The sequence below is a fragment of the Numida meleagris genome, chromosome 6 (genome assembly GCF_002078875.1).
Source record: "Numida meleagris isolate 19003 breed g44 Domestic line chromosome 6, NumMel1.0, whole genome shotgun sequence".
In the NCBI taxonomy this organism is placed as follows: Eukaryota; Metazoa; Chordata; class Aves; order Galliformes; family Numididae; genus Numida; species Numida meleagris.
In genome coordinates, this window is record NC_034414.1 from 59,394,095 (window position 1) to 59,412,786 (window position 18,692).

The 18,692-nt window shown below is 44.3% G+C and overlaps 1 protein-coding gene across 4 annotated transcripts in view; it reads right to left on the bottom strand.

Annotated features, from left to right (window-relative positions):
- The window catches only part of NIN (ninein), a 53,655-nt gene that overhangs the window by 5,254 nt on the left and 29,709 nt on the right, over positions 1-18,692 (bottom strand). For 2 of the 4 annotated variants that reach the window (XM_021403526.1, XM_021403524.1), the window contains exons 17-28: positions 16,410-18,443; positions 15,216-15,341; positions 14,758-14,827; positions 13,594-13,809; positions 13,329-13,442; positions 11,911-12,033; positions 11,395-11,508; positions 10,556-10,702; positions 9,384-9,545; positions 8,630-8,779; positions 8,038-8,136; positions 4,697-4,888 (exon numbers count right to left, since the gene is read on the bottom strand). In XM_021403526.1, the coding sequence (XP_021259201.1) occupies positions 4,697-4,888; positions 8,038-8,136; positions 8,630-8,779; positions 9,384-9,545; positions 10,556-10,702; positions 11,395-11,508; positions 11,911-12,033; positions 13,329-13,442; positions 13,594-13,809; positions 14,758-14,827; positions 15,216-15,341; positions 16,410-18,443 (3,547 nt within the window). Of the gene's footprint in view, positions 1-1,485; positions 1,942-4,696; positions 4,889-8,037; positions 8,137-8,629; positions 8,780-9,383; positions 9,546-10,555; positions 10,703-11,394; positions 11,509-11,910; positions 12,034-13,328; positions 13,443-13,593; positions 13,810-14,757; positions 14,828-15,215; positions 15,342-16,409; positions 18,444-18,692 lie in introns of those variants that run through there. The other 2 variants (XM_021403525.1, XM_021403527.1) reach the window with 2 other exon arrangements.

Consider the following 18,692-nt stretch of genomic DNA (forward strand, 5'->3'; position numbering starts at 1 on the left):
AGTGTTATGGAAACGTTTAAAGGACACTCACAACAAAGTTATACTTTAGATTACTTTATCTAAGACAAATTGATATAAAATTCTAAGCTCCCTATCAACTGTGATAACAGGACCTGGATAGCTTCCTTTTTTCCTTCTTCTCACATTTATCTGTTGAGTGGGGGAAATGATACCAATGAAAACCTTACTGATTTCAGGGAAAAAAAAAGAGGCAGTCATAATGGAATGTTGCTTTGACTGTAACCCTTCATCCGAAAGGCCCCTCAAAATTAAATTATATCCTAAAACTAGCACGTTATTATCCCAACCTTGATTTTTACTTCATTTGATTAGTTGTAGATAGCTAATGCTTCTGAATAATCCAACGTGTGTTTGCAGTTTTTCTTGAGTGAGGTAATGGGTAATCTAAATAAAATGAAAGCAAACCACTGATGCGAGAGTGCCTGTTGCAACAACAGTTGAATGGAAGTCTCCCAAATAAGTTAGAAACACCAGGAACTATGAGGACTCAGCTACTCATCTTAACCACTGTAGGAAGATCCTGTTGGACTGATTGATTCAAGTCCGCTCAAGAATTTATTTGTTGGAACTCCAGAAACTCCTAAGTCTACACATGGAGTTGCACGATCACTTAGCTTATGAAGACATCATAAAACATTGCCATAGAGTCATCCAGAAAGCAGATTTGAAGTGCTGCTGGACTGGATAAGTTTCCAGCTTTTAAAACGTACTACTAAAAGGAATTCCAACAAAATAATCTTCAGTTATCTTCTGTAATTTAATTGGAATTCAAGTCCATGGTTGATTATTGCATGTCATATTGTTTACAGGAGCTTTGAGAGAGTGGTTCAGGGGAATCTAAGAATTAGTGGTCTTAACATCTGTGATCCTTGTTTTTTGGCTTGAAGATAATTTGAGAGCATTCTACTTAATTTCACATTTTGTGCTTGAAGGTGGAAGCCAGCTCAAGCATTACAAAGATAAGCAACAAACCATACCCCTTAAAGAAGTGGTTGCTGGCCTCTAATTATTGGGAAAAAAATCTCATTTAATCTAGTAATTGGAGTCAGAAGAAAAACACTAAGGAACATCATCTGAGAAACAAGGCTGATAATTTTCCCCTTTTCCTGGCACTACCATTTTTACTTTATGGTCACAGCAATAAGATATGTCTCTGTAGAATGGAAATTCTTGTCTCAAATGTGCACATACATCTGCTGGGGAAGCAGAGTATTCTGTATCAAAGTATATCCTCTATTGCAAACCTTTCCCAGAAGTCATATGATAGAATCACAGCATGGTTGGGTTGGAAGGGACCCTAAAAAGCCCATCCAGTTCCAACCACCAGCTCAGGCTGCCCAGGGCCCCATCCATGGCCTTGGTCACCGCCCTTGCCATGAGAAATTCAATCACAGTGTCTAAAACTTGTTAATTCTTGTTCATAAAGTGAATACTATTGATGCTATTAAGACAACAGACATTATGTTTAAAAAAAAATTTATTTTTCATTTACATCAAGAATGTCATCTTTCCCTGTTATAAAAGTTTAGACATCTTATACAAAAAAAATGCAGCATAAATACCCCCAGATTTCCTTTGTCTCATATAAAATTAGTACCATTTGAGAAAAATAGGCTCTTCCCACGATGAACAAACCCACATTTTAAATAACATAAATAGAAACAATTCTCAACAAATGAAAAAAGGACAGCTTACGAATGTCCACAAAACAGCTTCTGGACAAATAAATAGGAAATAACACTGTGGAGACTTAAAAAATAAAATAAAAATGGATCCTCAAGTTTCTCAGCTTATGCCAGTTTGTATGTTTGTGTGTGTGTATCATGGTAAGGAATGAGATGGTAAGCAGCCAAGCTGTCAGAGGTGCCCGATCCTCCTGTAGGAATCTGCATGCACTGCTCGCTGCTCCGGTAGCAAGGCCTAGAGAGAGAAGGCAAGTGGGACACTTCACCCTGATATCCAGGTTGTCTTTATAAATATGCACGTACACTTAAAGCAAACCACCAGTACAAGCCAAGCAAGCAACACAAGACAAAAACACACGCAAGAGAAAGCAGGCACAGCACCACGTTACATTTGTCTGTATCAGTGCTACACAAATGCAATTAAAGAAATACTCAGGATGCGTTTTCTAGAGGTCAGGATGCTGAAGAGGGCTCATCCACCTTTGGGGGGGATTTAAAAAGATCAGTGACAGCGATGAAGTGCTACTGGCAAAGAAGTTCCATGACTTAAGGGGCAATTATCTGCCACTACATATTGCCTCAAGTCGCCAAAAAGCATCTATGAAAAACACAGTCCCACTGACTTCCTCTTCAAACCTAGTTGAGAGTTTTCTGCCGAGACAACTGAGCAAGCTGTTGGGCAGAGGTTACTTGAATTTTGACCAGCAGAAAGGGGGAGCTGAGCAACTCCAAGTACTCCGAGCAGAACTATGGGTTGGCAGAGGGTGGAGGAGAACTTCTGGGAGCCTTGGCTCAGGGACTCCTCTTGAGCAAGGCCCAGCATGCATGGCAGTACTGGGCAGCTGTTGTTAGGGAGGAGGTAGGCAGGTTAACAGAGGAGAAAAGGCAGAGGAGCTTTAATGGGGTGATGTTGGAATACTGAGCTTGGTGAGCAACAGCTCAACACAAACTGTAAAGCAAAGGAGAACACAGACCACCGTAGCCACGAACGAAAAGCAATGAAGGATGCAAAGCATAAGGAGCACACAGCTTCCAAAAAGGAGGAGGGCAACTTTGGTGCCTTATGCAGAAGGACTGGGGATCGAAGAAAGCTGCAAAGTGCGAAGCAGCACCAGCAAAATGAGGTGGTTAATTGATGCCGAAAACATGGATGACCTGACGCTGCACTCAGTGGTGAAAAGATGGTGAAGAGGGGTTAGGATGCAATCTCTCAAGACGCTAAAAGGAACATTAAAATGGACATAAGCTCAAACTAGATGCTTGCTTCAGGAAGACGAAGGGATAAGGATTAAAGGAGTGCTTAAAGAAGCAGTTGGGTTTGTCCCAGCTTAACACATCCACCACTTGGCCCTTGTTTATAGCTGTAAAATGAATGCTTCACAACAGTGATTTAGAAAGCCATGTAGTAGAGTCCATGAAATCAGCTGTAGGAGATGTTCCAAACTGGAAACTTGTTCACATCTGTTCACTTTAAAACCGATACAAAGAAAAGTTACAAGGGTTAAGTGCATTGACAGCAAACGCTTGCAAAGCCTCTCTGAAAATATTTTCAAATTCATGAAGGTTCTAGGAAACAGAAGCGAGACATCTGTAGAACTGCGGGTTCCGGGATATGACTAGTTTGCAAATTGTTTCTCAGGCTTTCAAAAGCAAAATTACAAAACTGCTTCTAATGCAATGCACGCAGCACGTTCATTTCGCAGATGCTGCTGCTGTAAGATGGCTTTTATTGATTTCAAAATTCAACTGCACGCTTTGCTTTCCAACGTGTGTGACCAAGCACATCAGTAATGCACCTCCATCACGACTCAGTGAAAGGGAGAGAAACAACTCATTTATTTTTCCTTCTCCTGTATTCTTAGCTGTTAAGCTCCTTTATGGGGAACTGCTCCATTTAATGCCTTGATTTAGAAAAGTAACTGTGAGTTTTGTAAGCTTTAGAAACTAGTACTGCATAAATTCTTTTTCCATAATGCATCTTCAAAAATGCATCTACTAACATGGCCAGATTTTGGAACTTCAGAGACTTAAGCTTATATAGAAATTTCTAATTTCTCTCTCTATATACAGTGCAACAAAGTGTAAAATTATTTTTTTTCAGCTAACAGGTTAATAAAAGCATTAGTCTTTAAGTTACCTAGAGCTTTATCTTTTCCTATAAGTCGTATTATTATTTTAAGACACATGGCCAAAGCCAAAGCTTTAGGGATGTGGTTACCAAAACATTATTTGACTTTTCCAATGAAAAAGACCTGCAGAAAGGGGGAGCTGAGCAACTCAAAGTACTCCGAGCAAAACTGTTGGTTGGCTGAGGTTGCTTGGCAGCCTCATTTTAAATGGGAGATGCAAAATTTGATAGTAGAGCTTATTGTTGCTTATCGCTCAGTCTTGCATGTTGAAATATGAGAAGTGACTCAGCCCAATGAGTGCAGTGGCTGTCTCTTTGTTGGAATTGGATTGCTTTCCCTCAGAAACGCCGAGGATGATGTTTCAGGATAACAGGAATGGTGCCCTCCAAACAATGTCCTCTCGTGACCAAATAATGAAGATGGGGAGACCTTACAAAAAGGGTTACTTGTTTGTATTATGCTCTGCTGTGCCTCATGTGGCAGAACTCCATGTGGCAGCAACAGCCTGAACTCATACCTTACGTTTGATTCAATGTGTATTTTTCAAAGCAAAGGTTCCAGACGTGGATGTAAGGGAAAATAAAAAGCCAACGACAAACACTTACTGCACATTGATCAGAAGGAGAAAAGCCACAGCTGAACGTGGATGGAATGAGCCAAGAAGATGAAGGGGACTTCAGAACTGAGCCATGGCTCAAGTCATGCTGAACAAAGGTTTGTTTTGTGTAGAGCTTCGACGGAATTAATTTTAATTTTTGAACTGGCATAAACAGAGAACGGATCTCAAAAAAAAAAATCAAAACACCAAACGAACCCAACGCCCCGCTGAGGTAGTAGCCCGCAGAGAAACGAGAGCTTTACCTGCTGCATGTTCGTCTCAGAAGGTCTGCTTTCAAGCTCCTCCTGCAGCCGCTGGCTCCGCTGCTCCGCCTGCAGCAGCTGGTGCTGGAGCTGCAGGAACTGCTCCCTGGGCACCACGGCACAGCCCTGCTGCGGGAGCTCCCGGGGGTGCGGGGGCTGGCTAAGCATCCCGCTGCCGCTCGAGTGTCGCATCTGCAGAGCAACACAGACAGGGCGTCAGGGAAGAGCAGCGCCGTGGCTTGCACAGGGTGTGTTTTTGGAGTTGTTCTTGCACGGTACACAATGCACTAGACCTCAGCTTCAAGCATTTCTTGTGCACAAGAGAATCAAGTCTGAAGCCAGTAGCAGATGCTAAGGCAAACTCATCCCAGTGGAAAAGATGCCTCTTTACATGCAGTTCTGCAAAGTCTACAGGAGACTGAGCTTTGATTCGTAACTTCAGGCCTGAATTTGCTGAATTTCTGGTGAAATCCTAAACAGGTCTGTAGTGAGCTATAGCTTTTGTTTTTAATTTTGACCTTTGTCTTCGCAACTCTTCTAATAACAGCATCTCAGTGCAAATAAAAGCACCAGTATAGAATTATCATAGAATCACTAAGGTTGGAGAAGACCTCACCCAGTCCAACCATTCACCTACAACCAGTACTGCCCACTAACCACGTCCCTAAGCCTACATCTACCCTTTCCTCAAACACCTCCAGAGACAGTGACTCCATCACCTCCCCGGGCAGCCTGTGCCAACCCAACCACTCTTTCAGAGAGGAAATTCTTCCTAATATTCAACCTAGCATGAGGCAGCTGAAGGTGTTGTTCACCAGTGCTGATTATTGCTAGTCTTTAATCTACGCAAAAAGCAAAATGAAATCTCAAAAGCAAAACAAATTTTTTATACAGTCTATGGTGATTTAAGTATTTTCCTGCTCTCTCCTGTGTTATATTCAGAATTCACTACTTAGGAGCCCATATATCTGTTGAACAGAAGATATCTCAACACATTTTATGTTTTTCATTTAGAGTCAAGCCACAAGCAGAGCTTGAGAAAAATTTCTTGAGACTTAAGTTTCAGACAAGCCAATCTGCAGCATGAATTTGCATAAGATTAATGCTTTCTTCATGTAAAAATCATTCTTCCTGCAAGAGCCAGCTAACCACATCACAAAATCCTCTCGTTATCTCGTAACCATTACTCCGGTCCCTTAGGAAAAGGTACGTGAGATTATGTTAGCGGTATTGCTTTTCCTTTCACAAATGCTGTAATTAAGGCCTCAATTAGTGATCACAGTTCCGTTATTGAGTTCATCTATAATGGAATCAACTATAAGCATTTTACATAATGGTGTAATTCTATCAAGGGTACTGCTCTAATGGTGTATCCAATGGTGGAGCTTGAAACGTGATAAGAACATTAGTGCTGTGGCTGTGATAGTGTCTGTTCCCCTCTGTTGGCCCAAATAAATAAAATATATAGGCTTAAAAGGTACTTTAAAATAGTATAAGTATTTTTAAAAGCTTATATATATATATGTATACACACACATATGGAGGTTCTCTTGAGTCAACTTGTCTGTAATGGAGCCATTCTTTAACCAACAGCATCAACAGTAGAAATAATGAAGTTTAAATGGGATTTGTTCAGGGTTTCACGTGATGATGTGAATTACATGAGTGGAAGAGCTGAGGAAACCATCAGTAAATGCTAACATCACAAAATCAAGTGGCGTGGCTAATGAAAACAACGTAGTCTTACCATATTCATCTGTGGAAGGAAGCGGAACAGTAACGAGCTCACTAAACTACTAGGGATGACACAGTGTGACCACATATCAGTTAGTGTTAGGGAAACACATGCAAGAGGCCAGAGGCAAACACGAGGACACCTTCAAGCCTCACAGTCACTGGGTGAGAAGGAAGGAACCGAGCCACTTTTCATTTTCTCACCATCAGTTTAATCCTTTTGAACGCAATTGGTTGTTTCTCCATTTTCACAGCAATGCCTTCAGAACATGCAATGTTTTCCTGCCAAATCAAATCACAGAATGCACTGGCCACGCCACACAGGTTAGCGCAGCTGCCGAAGTAAGATCGTTATATTAAAATGAATAGTGGCTCCTTTACTTCAAAGATGCATGGAATGAAAAAGAAAATCCATTCAAAAATGTTTTCTTCATGCTATGGTAGTACATTGAAAATGGTTGCTCTACCTTCGCACACTATTTCAGAAAGAGAACTGCACCCTTCTCTGCTAGTTCCAACCACTGAGTTCTAGACAGGTTAGCCATGAACAAAAGGAGAATAGGCACAAAAGAGAAAGTTAGAGGTCACAAAGTGCTAAGTGAATGTTACACACACCTGCTGGGAAAATGTTATCAGAAACAACAAGTCCTGCACATTTGAATTACAAGTTTTGGGAGGAAACGCGACTCCCACTTGATGTTCAGACTGAAGAGTTTAACGAAGTTGGGATTTTTCCCAAAGCATAATTAAGAACACACAAAGCAAAGGCACAGGATATAGAACTGTTTTCAATGGCTTGCTAAAATGTCACCTTTTCTAATTGAGTTTTTAATAATTTTATGGCTAATTACATAGTATCTTCAGCATAACATGTTTCCCATTCTCTTACTTGATGAAAACCCATGAGGTATTTTAACAAAGGGTCATCTATAAGACAGTCTGATTTATGGAACAAGTAAAAAATGTTTTAAACTCAAACTTAAGCCATCAAGTTCAACACGGAGGTTCAGTCAAGCCTCTCTGTTCCTGTCACCACGGTCACCTAAGATGCAGTTTCCATGAAATCCAGCAATACCTAACAAGCCTCTGTGCTTTCAGCAGGCTTTCTAGAGGCCTCTACTCAAGTTCTCACTCTTGCCTTTAATGTCAAGCTGCATAAACTCTCATTCAATTGCGCTCTAGATAAGAGAGCAAGGCTTCCATTTAGCCAGCTATTCCTGCGGTAAATAAGAACAGGCTTCTACATTAAGAGCAGCATGTGGCAAATACTAGCTCGGAAGCTTGAGGTTACACATTTTAGGGAGGAAGAGTGAAGTGTTAGCCTTGCCTCAAGCACAGAAGCAAAATTCTTCACTGTCTGCCTTTGTATCTGGAACATTACACGAATTACCATGAACCATGCTGTGCTTCACAGAAGCACGTTAGGTCACACTAACATTGATCATGAAAGAGGACGTTAACATTAGAGGACATTAATTCTTTAGTTTTGATCATTTTCCCCTGAAGAACAAAGGGTTTTTTTTCATTTTTATAAACTCACGGATTCGGTGACATTCTGATAAACCTCCACACTACAGTCAGTACAGTCAGCACCTATTGAGAAGTACCTCCATTAACTGATCATCCAGCTTGACTTGCTTTTTCCTTAGCCCTTCATTTTCCGAGCTTGTTTCCAATTCATGTCCAAGAGAATTCATCTGACTGATCTACGGAAGACAAGACGTTTCCTCAGAAAGGCAGGAGCTTCATTTTATCTGCTGTATTCAACATGCAAGTCATGAGTCACTGCACATCACAACTCCAGATGAAGTATCTGGACAAGCGTAATGCTTTGTTAGAAGCTATGTCTAAGACAATGTTATATAGTGCGCCACACACACACGCATCAAATAATAGGCAGGGTAGTGATTTTCAGACAAAATGTGGTAAATCTAGCACTGCACATCACTTAGAGGCTACATTTTGTTTGTGGCTCCCATGTTCCACCAGTGAATGGTCCGCACCGACAACTCCTACAGCTCAGAGCATTGCTCTGCTGCAGTGCACTCAGCAGAAGCACAGAGCAGGAGACAGTGTGCTGTTTGGGACAGGGACTTGTAGAAGATAGAGCACAAAGCTCAGAGCAAAAATAAGCCACAGCTTCCATCTCTATGAGCTGTTAAGTGCAGCGCTGACTCAGACTTCCCACCAGAGACTAACCTTCCTATTGGCAGATGACAGCTCCTTCTGTAGCTGTTCGCACTCTCTCTTCAAGCTTAATTTCTCTTGCTCTATGGCTTTGACAATACCTGACTGGCTTTGATGCTTCTGGTGCTTTAGGGAAAGAATGGTAGATTCCAGCTGTCGGATCTAAAGAGACCAGAGAGGAACAAATGTGAGAAGACATTCCAGACCATTCTGTCTGCTTCATAGGGACATTTTTGGCACATTCCAGTTGGTCAAAACTGACAACCCACTGCAAATCAGTTGCATTTGCAATATCTAGTACCAACTGATTTCAGGCTCGTAACAGATTCTGGTACTTTTGACATTTTAGCTTTGAGCATCCCTTCCTCCTCCCCATAATCTGTCTAATATTGTGAGCTGAGAAATTAAACATAAAGAATGCTAGAAGATTTAATTAATAAATTCCAGAATTGTAGGGGTTGGAAGGGACCAACCCCCTGCTAAAGCAGGTTCCCTACAGTAGGTTGCACAGGAAAGTGTCCAGGTGGGTTTTGAATATCTCCAGAGAAGGAGACCCCACCACCTCTCTGAGCAGCCTGTTCCCGTGCTATGTCACACATGATGGCCCCCCACCATCTCTGCAGCCCTCTGCTGGGTTCTCTCCAGTAGCTGCTTGGAACTGAGGAACCCAGAAGGGGATCCAGTGCTCCGGATGCGGCCTCCTCAGGGCAGAGCAGAGAGGACAGACCAGAATCTTAGGCAAGAGACTGTTTGAAATGTCTCCTACCTTCTCCCTGGCGTGCACCAGCTCCGTGGCAGAGCTGCGGGCCTCCCTCTGCAGACGTTCCTTCTCCTGCCGCAGCAGCTGCTGCTCCTGGGCCATCAGCTGCTCCAGCTCATCCTGCTGTGAGCGCCCTGGGGAAGGCACAGCCCGTGCTAGGACCCGGTTCTTAAGACAGACAGAATTGTAAGGGTTAGGCCTTCAACAGAGAAGCAGGCGTTTTCTCCGTTCAGGTGGGGTTTAAGGAGGCTTTTGGCAGGTGCAGGGTTCTGTCTCCCTCCCAGCCTACGTGCCATTTTCCAATCAAACCCAGCATGGGCATCCCAGTATGCAGCCAAGCACTTCACCAGAATCACAGCTGGAACGGTTACTGGGAGAGCACACACAGCTCAATGGCACAAAAAGGCAATTTGGGCTCTATTTTGCAGCCTCATCGAGTAAATAATAGAGCCCCATTAGATATTATTCAGTAATAGCTGTGATTCAGTTCCTGTTGCATAATTCTGAAGCACTCTCCTTTCTGTGTGGACATTAAATATTCCTTTAATTGCATGGCAAAGGAGCCAAATCGGGGACTAAATTAATAACACCAAAGCAGGACTGCTGCCTGCCACGTCCTTCAGACCCAGCTCCTCATCAGCTGAGCAGGGCTGCTGGAACACCGTGCCTTGCCAAAGTGACTTGGGAAATCAGATGGCTGTCAATTAGTGTGATTGTTAATGACCTGTTATGTGTAAATTCACACATTGCCCGCTGCTTCTTACTATTTTATTGAAAAAGATTTGTTCTGAGTAAGAGTACTCTTTGGAAACTGACTGTTCGTGGCCTGTTCTCACATTCAGAGGGATTTCAAAATTAAATTGGTGTAGCAAACAACCTTACAAAACTCATGATAGTTAACTCTTGAAACTGAAAACTGTTAAAAATCAGAAAGCATCACAGAAATACGAGTTTTTTATACCCTCCTCCCTCTAGCCAGTTTGATTGCTAGCTTTCTACCATTCGTGTTTACAAAAGAGTCAAAACCAACATCGTTCAGAATCTGCCTGCTCAGGTCTGCAGCGCTATTTCTGCCTTGCTCATTAATGAGCCACCCTAAAAATTAGACTGGCTCCAGCGACAGCCTACAGGACGCCCATCTGCAGGTCATCCACGTGGAGCTGACCGAGGGCAGTTACCTTCTCATTGGCGTTCTGCAGCTGCTTGTGTAAAGACATCACCTCTTGTTCAAGAGTTTCCTTCTCCTGCTGTGCCACCCTCAGGTCTGACTTCAGGCGGGACATTTGGAGGGTGGTGTTCTGCAGCGTTTCATCCAGGCTCTGAACCTGTAACGTGCAGGAACACAGCTCTGTTTGCTCTGCACCAAGCTTGTCTGCTGAGACGTACACATGCCACAAATCTCTGCTATTTGACTGCTGCCTGTTGGAAGGAGTGTAGATGTAGTACTGGCAGCCCACCTCCTAGAAATGCTAAACAGTTCTCCGAATTTCTGCTTCAAATTAGTTGTCATCCTCTCTTAAATATGGCCAAAATACTGCACTCAGACATCTTCCATCCCAGAATACTTATTGTGATATGCTGGGAAAAGACAGATTCCTTTCAAATGATTTCGTCTTCTTGGCAGCCCACGGCCAACAAGAAACAAGAGCAGTGCCATCAGCCAAGCAAATGGCCATTTGTTCCCTCCCTTGGCTGCTAGGAAACAAACTACCACCAAAAAGCAGGGAGCAGAAGCAGGATCTCTGCAGTGTTTGAGGGACGGCTGGGCAGAATGTGTTGGCAAGAGGAACTTGGCTGTAGATGTAAAACATAGCTTATTCTTGGGGAAAAAAGGTCATATTTAACAAGCTTCCTCTTGTCCTTTAAGGACATCACTTTGAAAGCCCGTCAAAGAACCCATTCTCAGCAGCATGAAGTCTTCGCACTTACTAGAAGAGGGCTGTTTTCTATGAAAAAAGCTGTACAAGAAATTCCGAAACGCTTTGATTCAGGACCATAACAAAACCCACTGTTATACCTTCTCCTGTGAAACGCAGAGCTGTGTTTTCAGGGTCTGACTCTGCTGTTCCCAGGACTTCTGCTCCTGCTTCAAGCTGCCAACCGTGCTCTCCAAGAAGCTTACTTTGGCCACCTGGAATAAGATTACACCGCTAAGCCTGAATCATTCGGGATTTTCCTGAACTCAGTTTGACTTTGGGAGTTAAGATAGATGGAGTTACAGCTACGCAAAGAAATTGGAGGAGAGCAAAAAAACCCAACACAGTTCGAATCTCCGCACAACAGGATCATTATTTATGACGCGCCTACTGTGCTGCTCCAGCCTGGGGTTAGAATACAGAGTGCAAGAACACTGTCCTCCTTGTCCTGCTGCAACGTTTCTACCCATGCCCCTGCTCCTCACAACGTTTGGAATTTGCTACGTAATCAAACTGCACTCAAGCTACGCTCCAAAAGCTCTCTTTAAGAGCAGCCAGGGAAAAAATACAGTGGCACGGAATGCAGGTAGGGACATGGGTTTGCAGCCCTGCCTTACCTTATCAATACACCTGCTTAATTCCTCGCTCAGGGCTTCCTTTTCTTTCAGCAGCTTTTCGTTTTTAGCCATCAAGCTAGAGACTTCGTTCTGAAGGTCAGAGAGGTCAGGGCATCTGGGCAGCTGTGGGAAACAACCCCCCCCGTCATTTCAGAGTTTCATGTGCAAGCACTAAAGGAAGCCTTCTCCTCACCCTAGGACCAAGCATCATGTAGAGTGGAAAAGATGGGAGCAGAATACCACTCACGACCCAGGACACCCTGTGTTAGGGCTCCTGCAAACCACACACCCACAGACAGGTGCTACGCCTCCTGGACAACTTGTATCAGTGTGCTAAAGCCCATGAAGTAATACAGGGCCAATTGGGTTGCATGACACCAATTGCATTGTAGAGTGGATGTATCAGATGCTAAATCTTTGCATTTTCATCTTATGTATTTATGGTGGGTTTTTATTTATTTTTAAGAATAACCATAACAGACTGAGAATTCTCCTTCCCACATCTACACGTCACCATTCACCTCTTAACATCAACAGGGCAGATAAGGCTTTGGACACCTCCTTCCCAGAAAAGGGGGAAAGAAAAGCCATACAGCTGACTTCTGATCCTTTCCCATTTGGCACAGTGCTTCATCTTTGTCTGCCTGCTCCTGGGCACTTTGGGCTTTGCTCACTCAATCTTCTGTCTCTAATTACACTCGAGCCGCAATCCACTCTTGACTAAATAGATCCCATCTGCTTTTGCTTTTTAAGACCATTATAAATCCCAAGCATTGGGAACATCAAATGAGTGCTCTGCTCTAAAGAAAATGACTTTGTGGCACCCTAATCAGGAAGGCTAATTCATTTGTAGCCCTCATTATCTATAATTATCATCATATACTTACTGCCAAATGAATCGTGTTTATATGGGCAACAACCAAGCCCTCCAGGAAATTATCTTTTTAAGCCCTGAGCTGTCAAAGTCTCCAAGTGGGACTCTTATTGCTTTGGCTTTGCTAGGGGACATGCTGGAAGAAACCACTCCTTCAGAGGAGCTGGATGGATGTCACCAACTGCTCAGTGAAACATTCCCCTGTCCACCCTACCCATGCAAGCTAGAAAAGCCTTACATATTGCTGAATTAGATTTTTTTAAGTCTTGGTCATTAAAGATCATCTGTGAAGATCTTCTGCTCTGGAATAACTTTTGGCAAAGTCTAAGCAAGGAAAACCAACCGCAACTGAACAGTTGTGCACTGTTCTCGGAGGCTGTCTCAAGAAGATTTATAACAATGTCATAGATAGCAATCTAGGTTACATTATGACATTTGGCTACCAAAATTATCTATTTCCAACTCAGTCAAGAGAGCAGGGCCCACGAAGAGACAGATTGTTGGCCCTAAGACATCATGATGGAACCTGGATAGGGTGCCATACCTGTTTCGTCTTCTCCAGTTCCTCCTTGAGGAGGCGGTTTTCCTGCTCCAATATATGAGCTTGAACTTTCACTTTTGACAGCTCCATCTCCAAGGAGGACACCACATTTGATGACTGCAAGAAGTAAAAGGCTCAGATTTCAGTTTGAGAGACAGTAACAAGGGTTAAGCAGAGGATGCTGCGACCAGTGATACGGGTTAGAGGAACGGATGCTAATTTCTAAAGGTTCAGTTGCTCCATTCCACTAGAGACACTTATCCCATACCTTTACTTTATTGTTTTCTAGTTCCTCTTTCAGTGCCAATCTCTCCTTTTCCCATTCTTCCAGGGTACCTTTTCCTGCTTCCCTTTCTTTTTGCTTGAGCACCCTTGCCAGCTGTTGGTTGAGATCCTGCACATCTGCTTGGTTTTTGGAGTTTCTCTGGCTCAGTTCTGTGTTTTCAGAGTCCAGCTGCTGGTTCCTGGCCTTCAGGTCTACTACCTGAATTGGGAGAGCAGTGTCAATTACAACTAATTTTGCACTGAATGGCAGATTTTTTTTTTTTTAATAAAACATTCCCTTTCTATTAAGGTGATTAAAGACAACTGACAAGTGTCACTCCAATTCATTGGCCCTGCCATAGAAGCAATCACAGAACGGTGACTGAGTGGTGAGACGTAGCAGCTAACTGCAGTCTGTGGAACAGTCATGACCCCAGAGCCTACTGAACCTGCTCCATGCCTTCTTTTGGGGCCAAATCAAATAGAACCGTATTTGAGAGCAGGACAGCTGCTGCTGACATGCTACAAGCAGCCTCACAAACTCCATTTCTCAGAAATGGCCTCAGGTAGGTTGGTTCCAATAGCAGCCACCTGGGGTACCCCTCTGTTCCTCCTTCCCTTTGTCATGCTGATACTAGCTTACCTACTAGCAACTAGAATTCTTCTGAGCAACGTGACAGTGAACGTGACTGTTAAGAATGACATGAGCCTTTACTTCTTGCCTTCCCTTAAAAGAAAAGCAGTGAAATCTCATGGACGTGAGCTGACTGCTGGCAGCGTTCCTTCACCTGGGCAGCTGGGAAGTGGGGAGAGGCTGACTCACACAACCTCTCTTGCCCATGCGCTACTGCAGAGCATTACCCACAATGATTAGAGAGGAAGATGTTAACTTAATATTTCCATTAAGTACACTTTCCAAGCTGACTATGGAGAACACTGTCAAGTCTGTAAGCAAAACGGTTACAGTAGCATCCTTCAGCTGCCTTCAGATCAGGTCAAAGCAGCTTTCTATCAATCCCCAACAGTTAACGAGAACACACAGTTAACAAAAACCTTAGATATGTGGTCTTTTTTTTTTTCCTCCAAAACCACATTTCTGACCACTTAAGGAATGAGTGATGATTATACAGCGATGGTTCAGAGAAGCTGATGGACTCAGCCTGCATACCTGCTTTTTCAGATTGTCAACCATCTTCTGCACAGCCACTTTCTCCTTCCTTACTGCCTCTATCTTTTGCCTGGGAAAAAGGAAAGCTCATCAGTAGAAGGGTCACATGTTAATATATATGCCTGCAAGAACAAGCTGGTTGACATCACAAGAAACGGTCGTTCTGGACTTCTATTTTACACTTCGCACCACTGCTTTGCACAGGCTGGGTGAGTGCTCACTTCCTTGACATCCCCATGCATTTATTTCCTGGAAGACCCATGGGCTAAGCTCCACCTTTAGGATCGGGCAGGAGAAGCTGTGGGCTGGGGAGAGGCACAAGGATTGCTGGTGGCACCAGACAGTCTGCCTGCTTCAAAGCCTGGGCAATATTTAAGGCACGCAGGAGCTTTAGGGTGAAGGATGTGACCTTGCAGCAAGAGCCTGCAGGTACACACGTGGTCCCATTGAGTCCTTACCGCATCTCCTCCCGGGATCCGTTCAGCTCCCGCAGTTTCAGGCTGGAAGCACTGCCCTCCTCGTTTAGCAGCGTCACTTTGTTTTTCAGAATAGCATTCTCTTCTCTGAGCTTCTCAGCCTCACATCTGCGGCAGAGAGACGAGACACGTGAGAACAGCTTCTGTGCATCACTTCAGGAGATAAGGCACTGAAAGCCTGACCTGCTTGTGACAGAGCTGCAGCTGGGTAACTCATATGAGCTGTATATTGATTTTACATTTAGATTGCTTCCCAGATCGTGAGAAAGGGGATATTAACTGTACAAAACACATGCACAAAGTTAATGATCTAAGATAGCTAGTAGAAGTTTCACATTTCAATATTGTACTACACCTTTTGGTCCTTAAGCTACCAGTAGTTGTGACTTTGAAGAGCTCAGCAGCACCATTAGCAGTAGGTCTGCTGTGAGAGGACAAGGGGAAATGGTTTCAAACTAAAAGAGGGGAGTTAAATTGGAGATAAGGAAGAAGGTTTTTACACTAAGGGTGTTGAGGCACTGCACAGGCTGCCCAGAGAGGTGGTGGTGCCCCATCCCTGCAGAAACCCAAGGTCAGGGGATGGGCTCTGAGCTCCTGATGGAGCTGTGGGTGCCCTGTGCATTGCAGGGAGTGGGACCAGATGGCCTTGGTCCCTTCCAACCCAAACCACTCTACGACTCTGTGAGTCTTTAGCGTTGACTTTGGTATTTAGAAAAAGTGAAACACTTCTGGCTTTCCAGATAACACTCAGTGCTAGAAAGGAAAAGAACGAAGAGGTGATATTAGTAAAAGCTGAAAGCGTTCTGAAAACGTTACCACAATCTTTTAGACATTAAAACACAGAGGCCCCTGCTGCACCATGTACACACTGCGAAGGCGACTACATCTGCGGGCAAGTCACTTGTGTTATGTTGTGCTAAATCACGTTCAGAGGAGCAAGCCACACGTTTATTCCAGCCATGGTTATCCACGTTCAGACACCTACCAGCATTCAGAGTCCGAGGCACTGCTTTCTAGGGCTAAACTACAGAGGTTAATGTGGCAGCTGCAGGGCGGTCAGTAGGGCTACGGATGGTCAGCAGGACACACTAGGTTAGTTTCTATGTGGAGCAAGCGGCAAGCTGGAGTGTTGTGGGGCTGCCACGCTTCCCACAAAGCTCTGTAAGTGTACATTACCTCAAAAGATCAACTTTTTGCTGCAGCTCGGTGCACGTGCTCTGTAAGCCATGCATCACTGCGTTCCTCTCCTCCTCCTCCTCCTGGACATGGATGTCATCATGGTTGACCAGAGGGGCAACCTCCTTCAGCATTCCATGGGGCTCCTGCAGCCCCCTGTTTTCTGTTGATGTTTCTTTCACGGTGCTGTCGTGTTGGGCATGCTCGTCTTGCAGAACCTTAAGCATTGCAGCCCGTTCTTCCGGCTTTCCAAGCTGGCATTGCGGCCTTAGCTTTCCCCTGGACACAGCTATTTTTCCTCCAACACCTTGGGTTTGGCCATCTTTCAATTCTTTACCTGCTTTGAGGAGCTGTGTGTTTTCCTCCCAGAGCTTAATACTTTCCAGGTCACTTTCTTCTAGCTCGCCGTGAAAGCTTCTCAGCTCACACAGGGCTTCTTCCAGGACCCTGTTTTTCTCAGCCAACCTCATCACTTCAGATTTTAGGTCCTCATTTTCTGCCTGAATTTCTTCCTGCAGTGACAGCAGCTCGGCTTGTGCCATCAATCTTTCTTGAAACTCTTCAACTCTCTCCCAGAGTTGTGGTACTGCACTTTTCAGGTCACCGATCATCGATCCAGGAGCACGTTCCATTTCTTCAACACGCTTGAGCTCAGTCTGCAGCTTTGAAGCATCAGAATGAAAGCTTTTATTCTTGAGAGCTGCTCTGTTACTTAGCAGGCAGACATTCTGCTGTTTAATACCATTTTGGAGTATTTTTAGCCTGGATACTCTCTTAAGATCTCTCTTTTTTTGCAGCAGAGGCACCTGAGAAACTACCTCTTGATCCTTGTCCAAATCAAGGTTGCAATCACTTTCCAGTGCCATTTTACCCCCTTGCACCTGGGGCATGGGCACCTTGGGAGCGCCGCTGTCTGCTCTGCTCCCATCACACGGCTCCTCCAAATCAGAACGCGTTCCTTCTTTCAAGTCTGCAGTGTCAGCCTCCAGAAGCTGAAAGCCATCCAGATCTGCTCCCCTGTCTGCATCTCTGCAATCACAGGGCAGCTCTCTGTAAAGGGGATCCACATCATCTAGCAGCTGTGATGTTTGCACCGCGGGGTGGGAGCAAGCAGGCCGGGCAGGCGCCGCGGATCTGTGCTCAGCAGCTTGCAGCCTTTGCTGCAGCCTGACGATCTCAGAAGCCATCCTGACGTTCTCCTTCACCGCTTGCTCGTGCACTTTCTGCAGGTTTATGAGAACATCTGCGTCATCTCCCAGAGGCTCCGTACCAGAGAAAGAAGCAATTTTGCTCTTTGCTTTGGCATATTCGTTTTCCAGGACCCTATAATGATTTTGCAGCGCGGAAAAACTAAGGTTCTCCCACTGCAACTTCTGCACTTCTTCTTGGAGGTTGGAGATTTCCAAATTCATCTCTGCCTTTTCTGCTTCTGCTTTTACACAAATGTCTTTGTTTAAACTTTCCAAGGCAAGAAGTTTGGAATTCAGTTCTTCTTTCTCCCGCTTATATTCACTGTTGAGTCTCTCCAGCTTTTGGCCGAGCAGCTTCCCACTTTCTTCCATCGCGGAGATTCGCTCCTCTTTGTCCTTCAGCTCTTTCTCGTGGTCATTTTGAAGCTGTACTATCTCATCACTCAGCTTTTTCTCTTGCTCCTCAGCAGCATCCCTCAGCTCCCGCAGCTCTTTCTGGAGCTGCTCCTTCTCGCACAGCAGCGTGTTCACCTCCTCCTTAAAGTTCTTCTCCAGGAGCTCTTTCTCTCGGCTCAGGGCAACAGAAGCAGCCTTCTCATTTGCCAGGCTTTCCTTCAGCTGCTCGTGGGCTTCAGCAACCTCCTGGGCAATTTCATCCTTTTCGAATTCCCACTGAGACTTCTCCTCTCTTTGCTGCTCCACAAGCTCACGCAGCTCTCGCTGGTAGCGGCCTTCCAGAGTTTGGATTGTTTCTTCGTACTTATTCACAAGAGTTTGGGTGTCAGCAGAGAACTGGGTTTCAGCATGAGATGCTCTTCTCTTATAGTCACTTTCCATTTTTTTCCTAAACGTGGTTAACATAACACATTACTAAACCCTGGGCTACCTCAGAAAGAGATTAATTTTTAAAGCTACTTAACAGAACAAACTGAATACTTACTTTCTCCTACTGAGTTTTAGCGGCGCTACTGTTTGCTGGGTGTTTCTGAGAGCAGAATTTAAATATGAGGCCATTTATGGAAACTTCAAAGATATAAAAATCTAATTGCCATGGAAAGTGCCCTTTGAAATGGTTCTGTATGCAGTCTGTCCC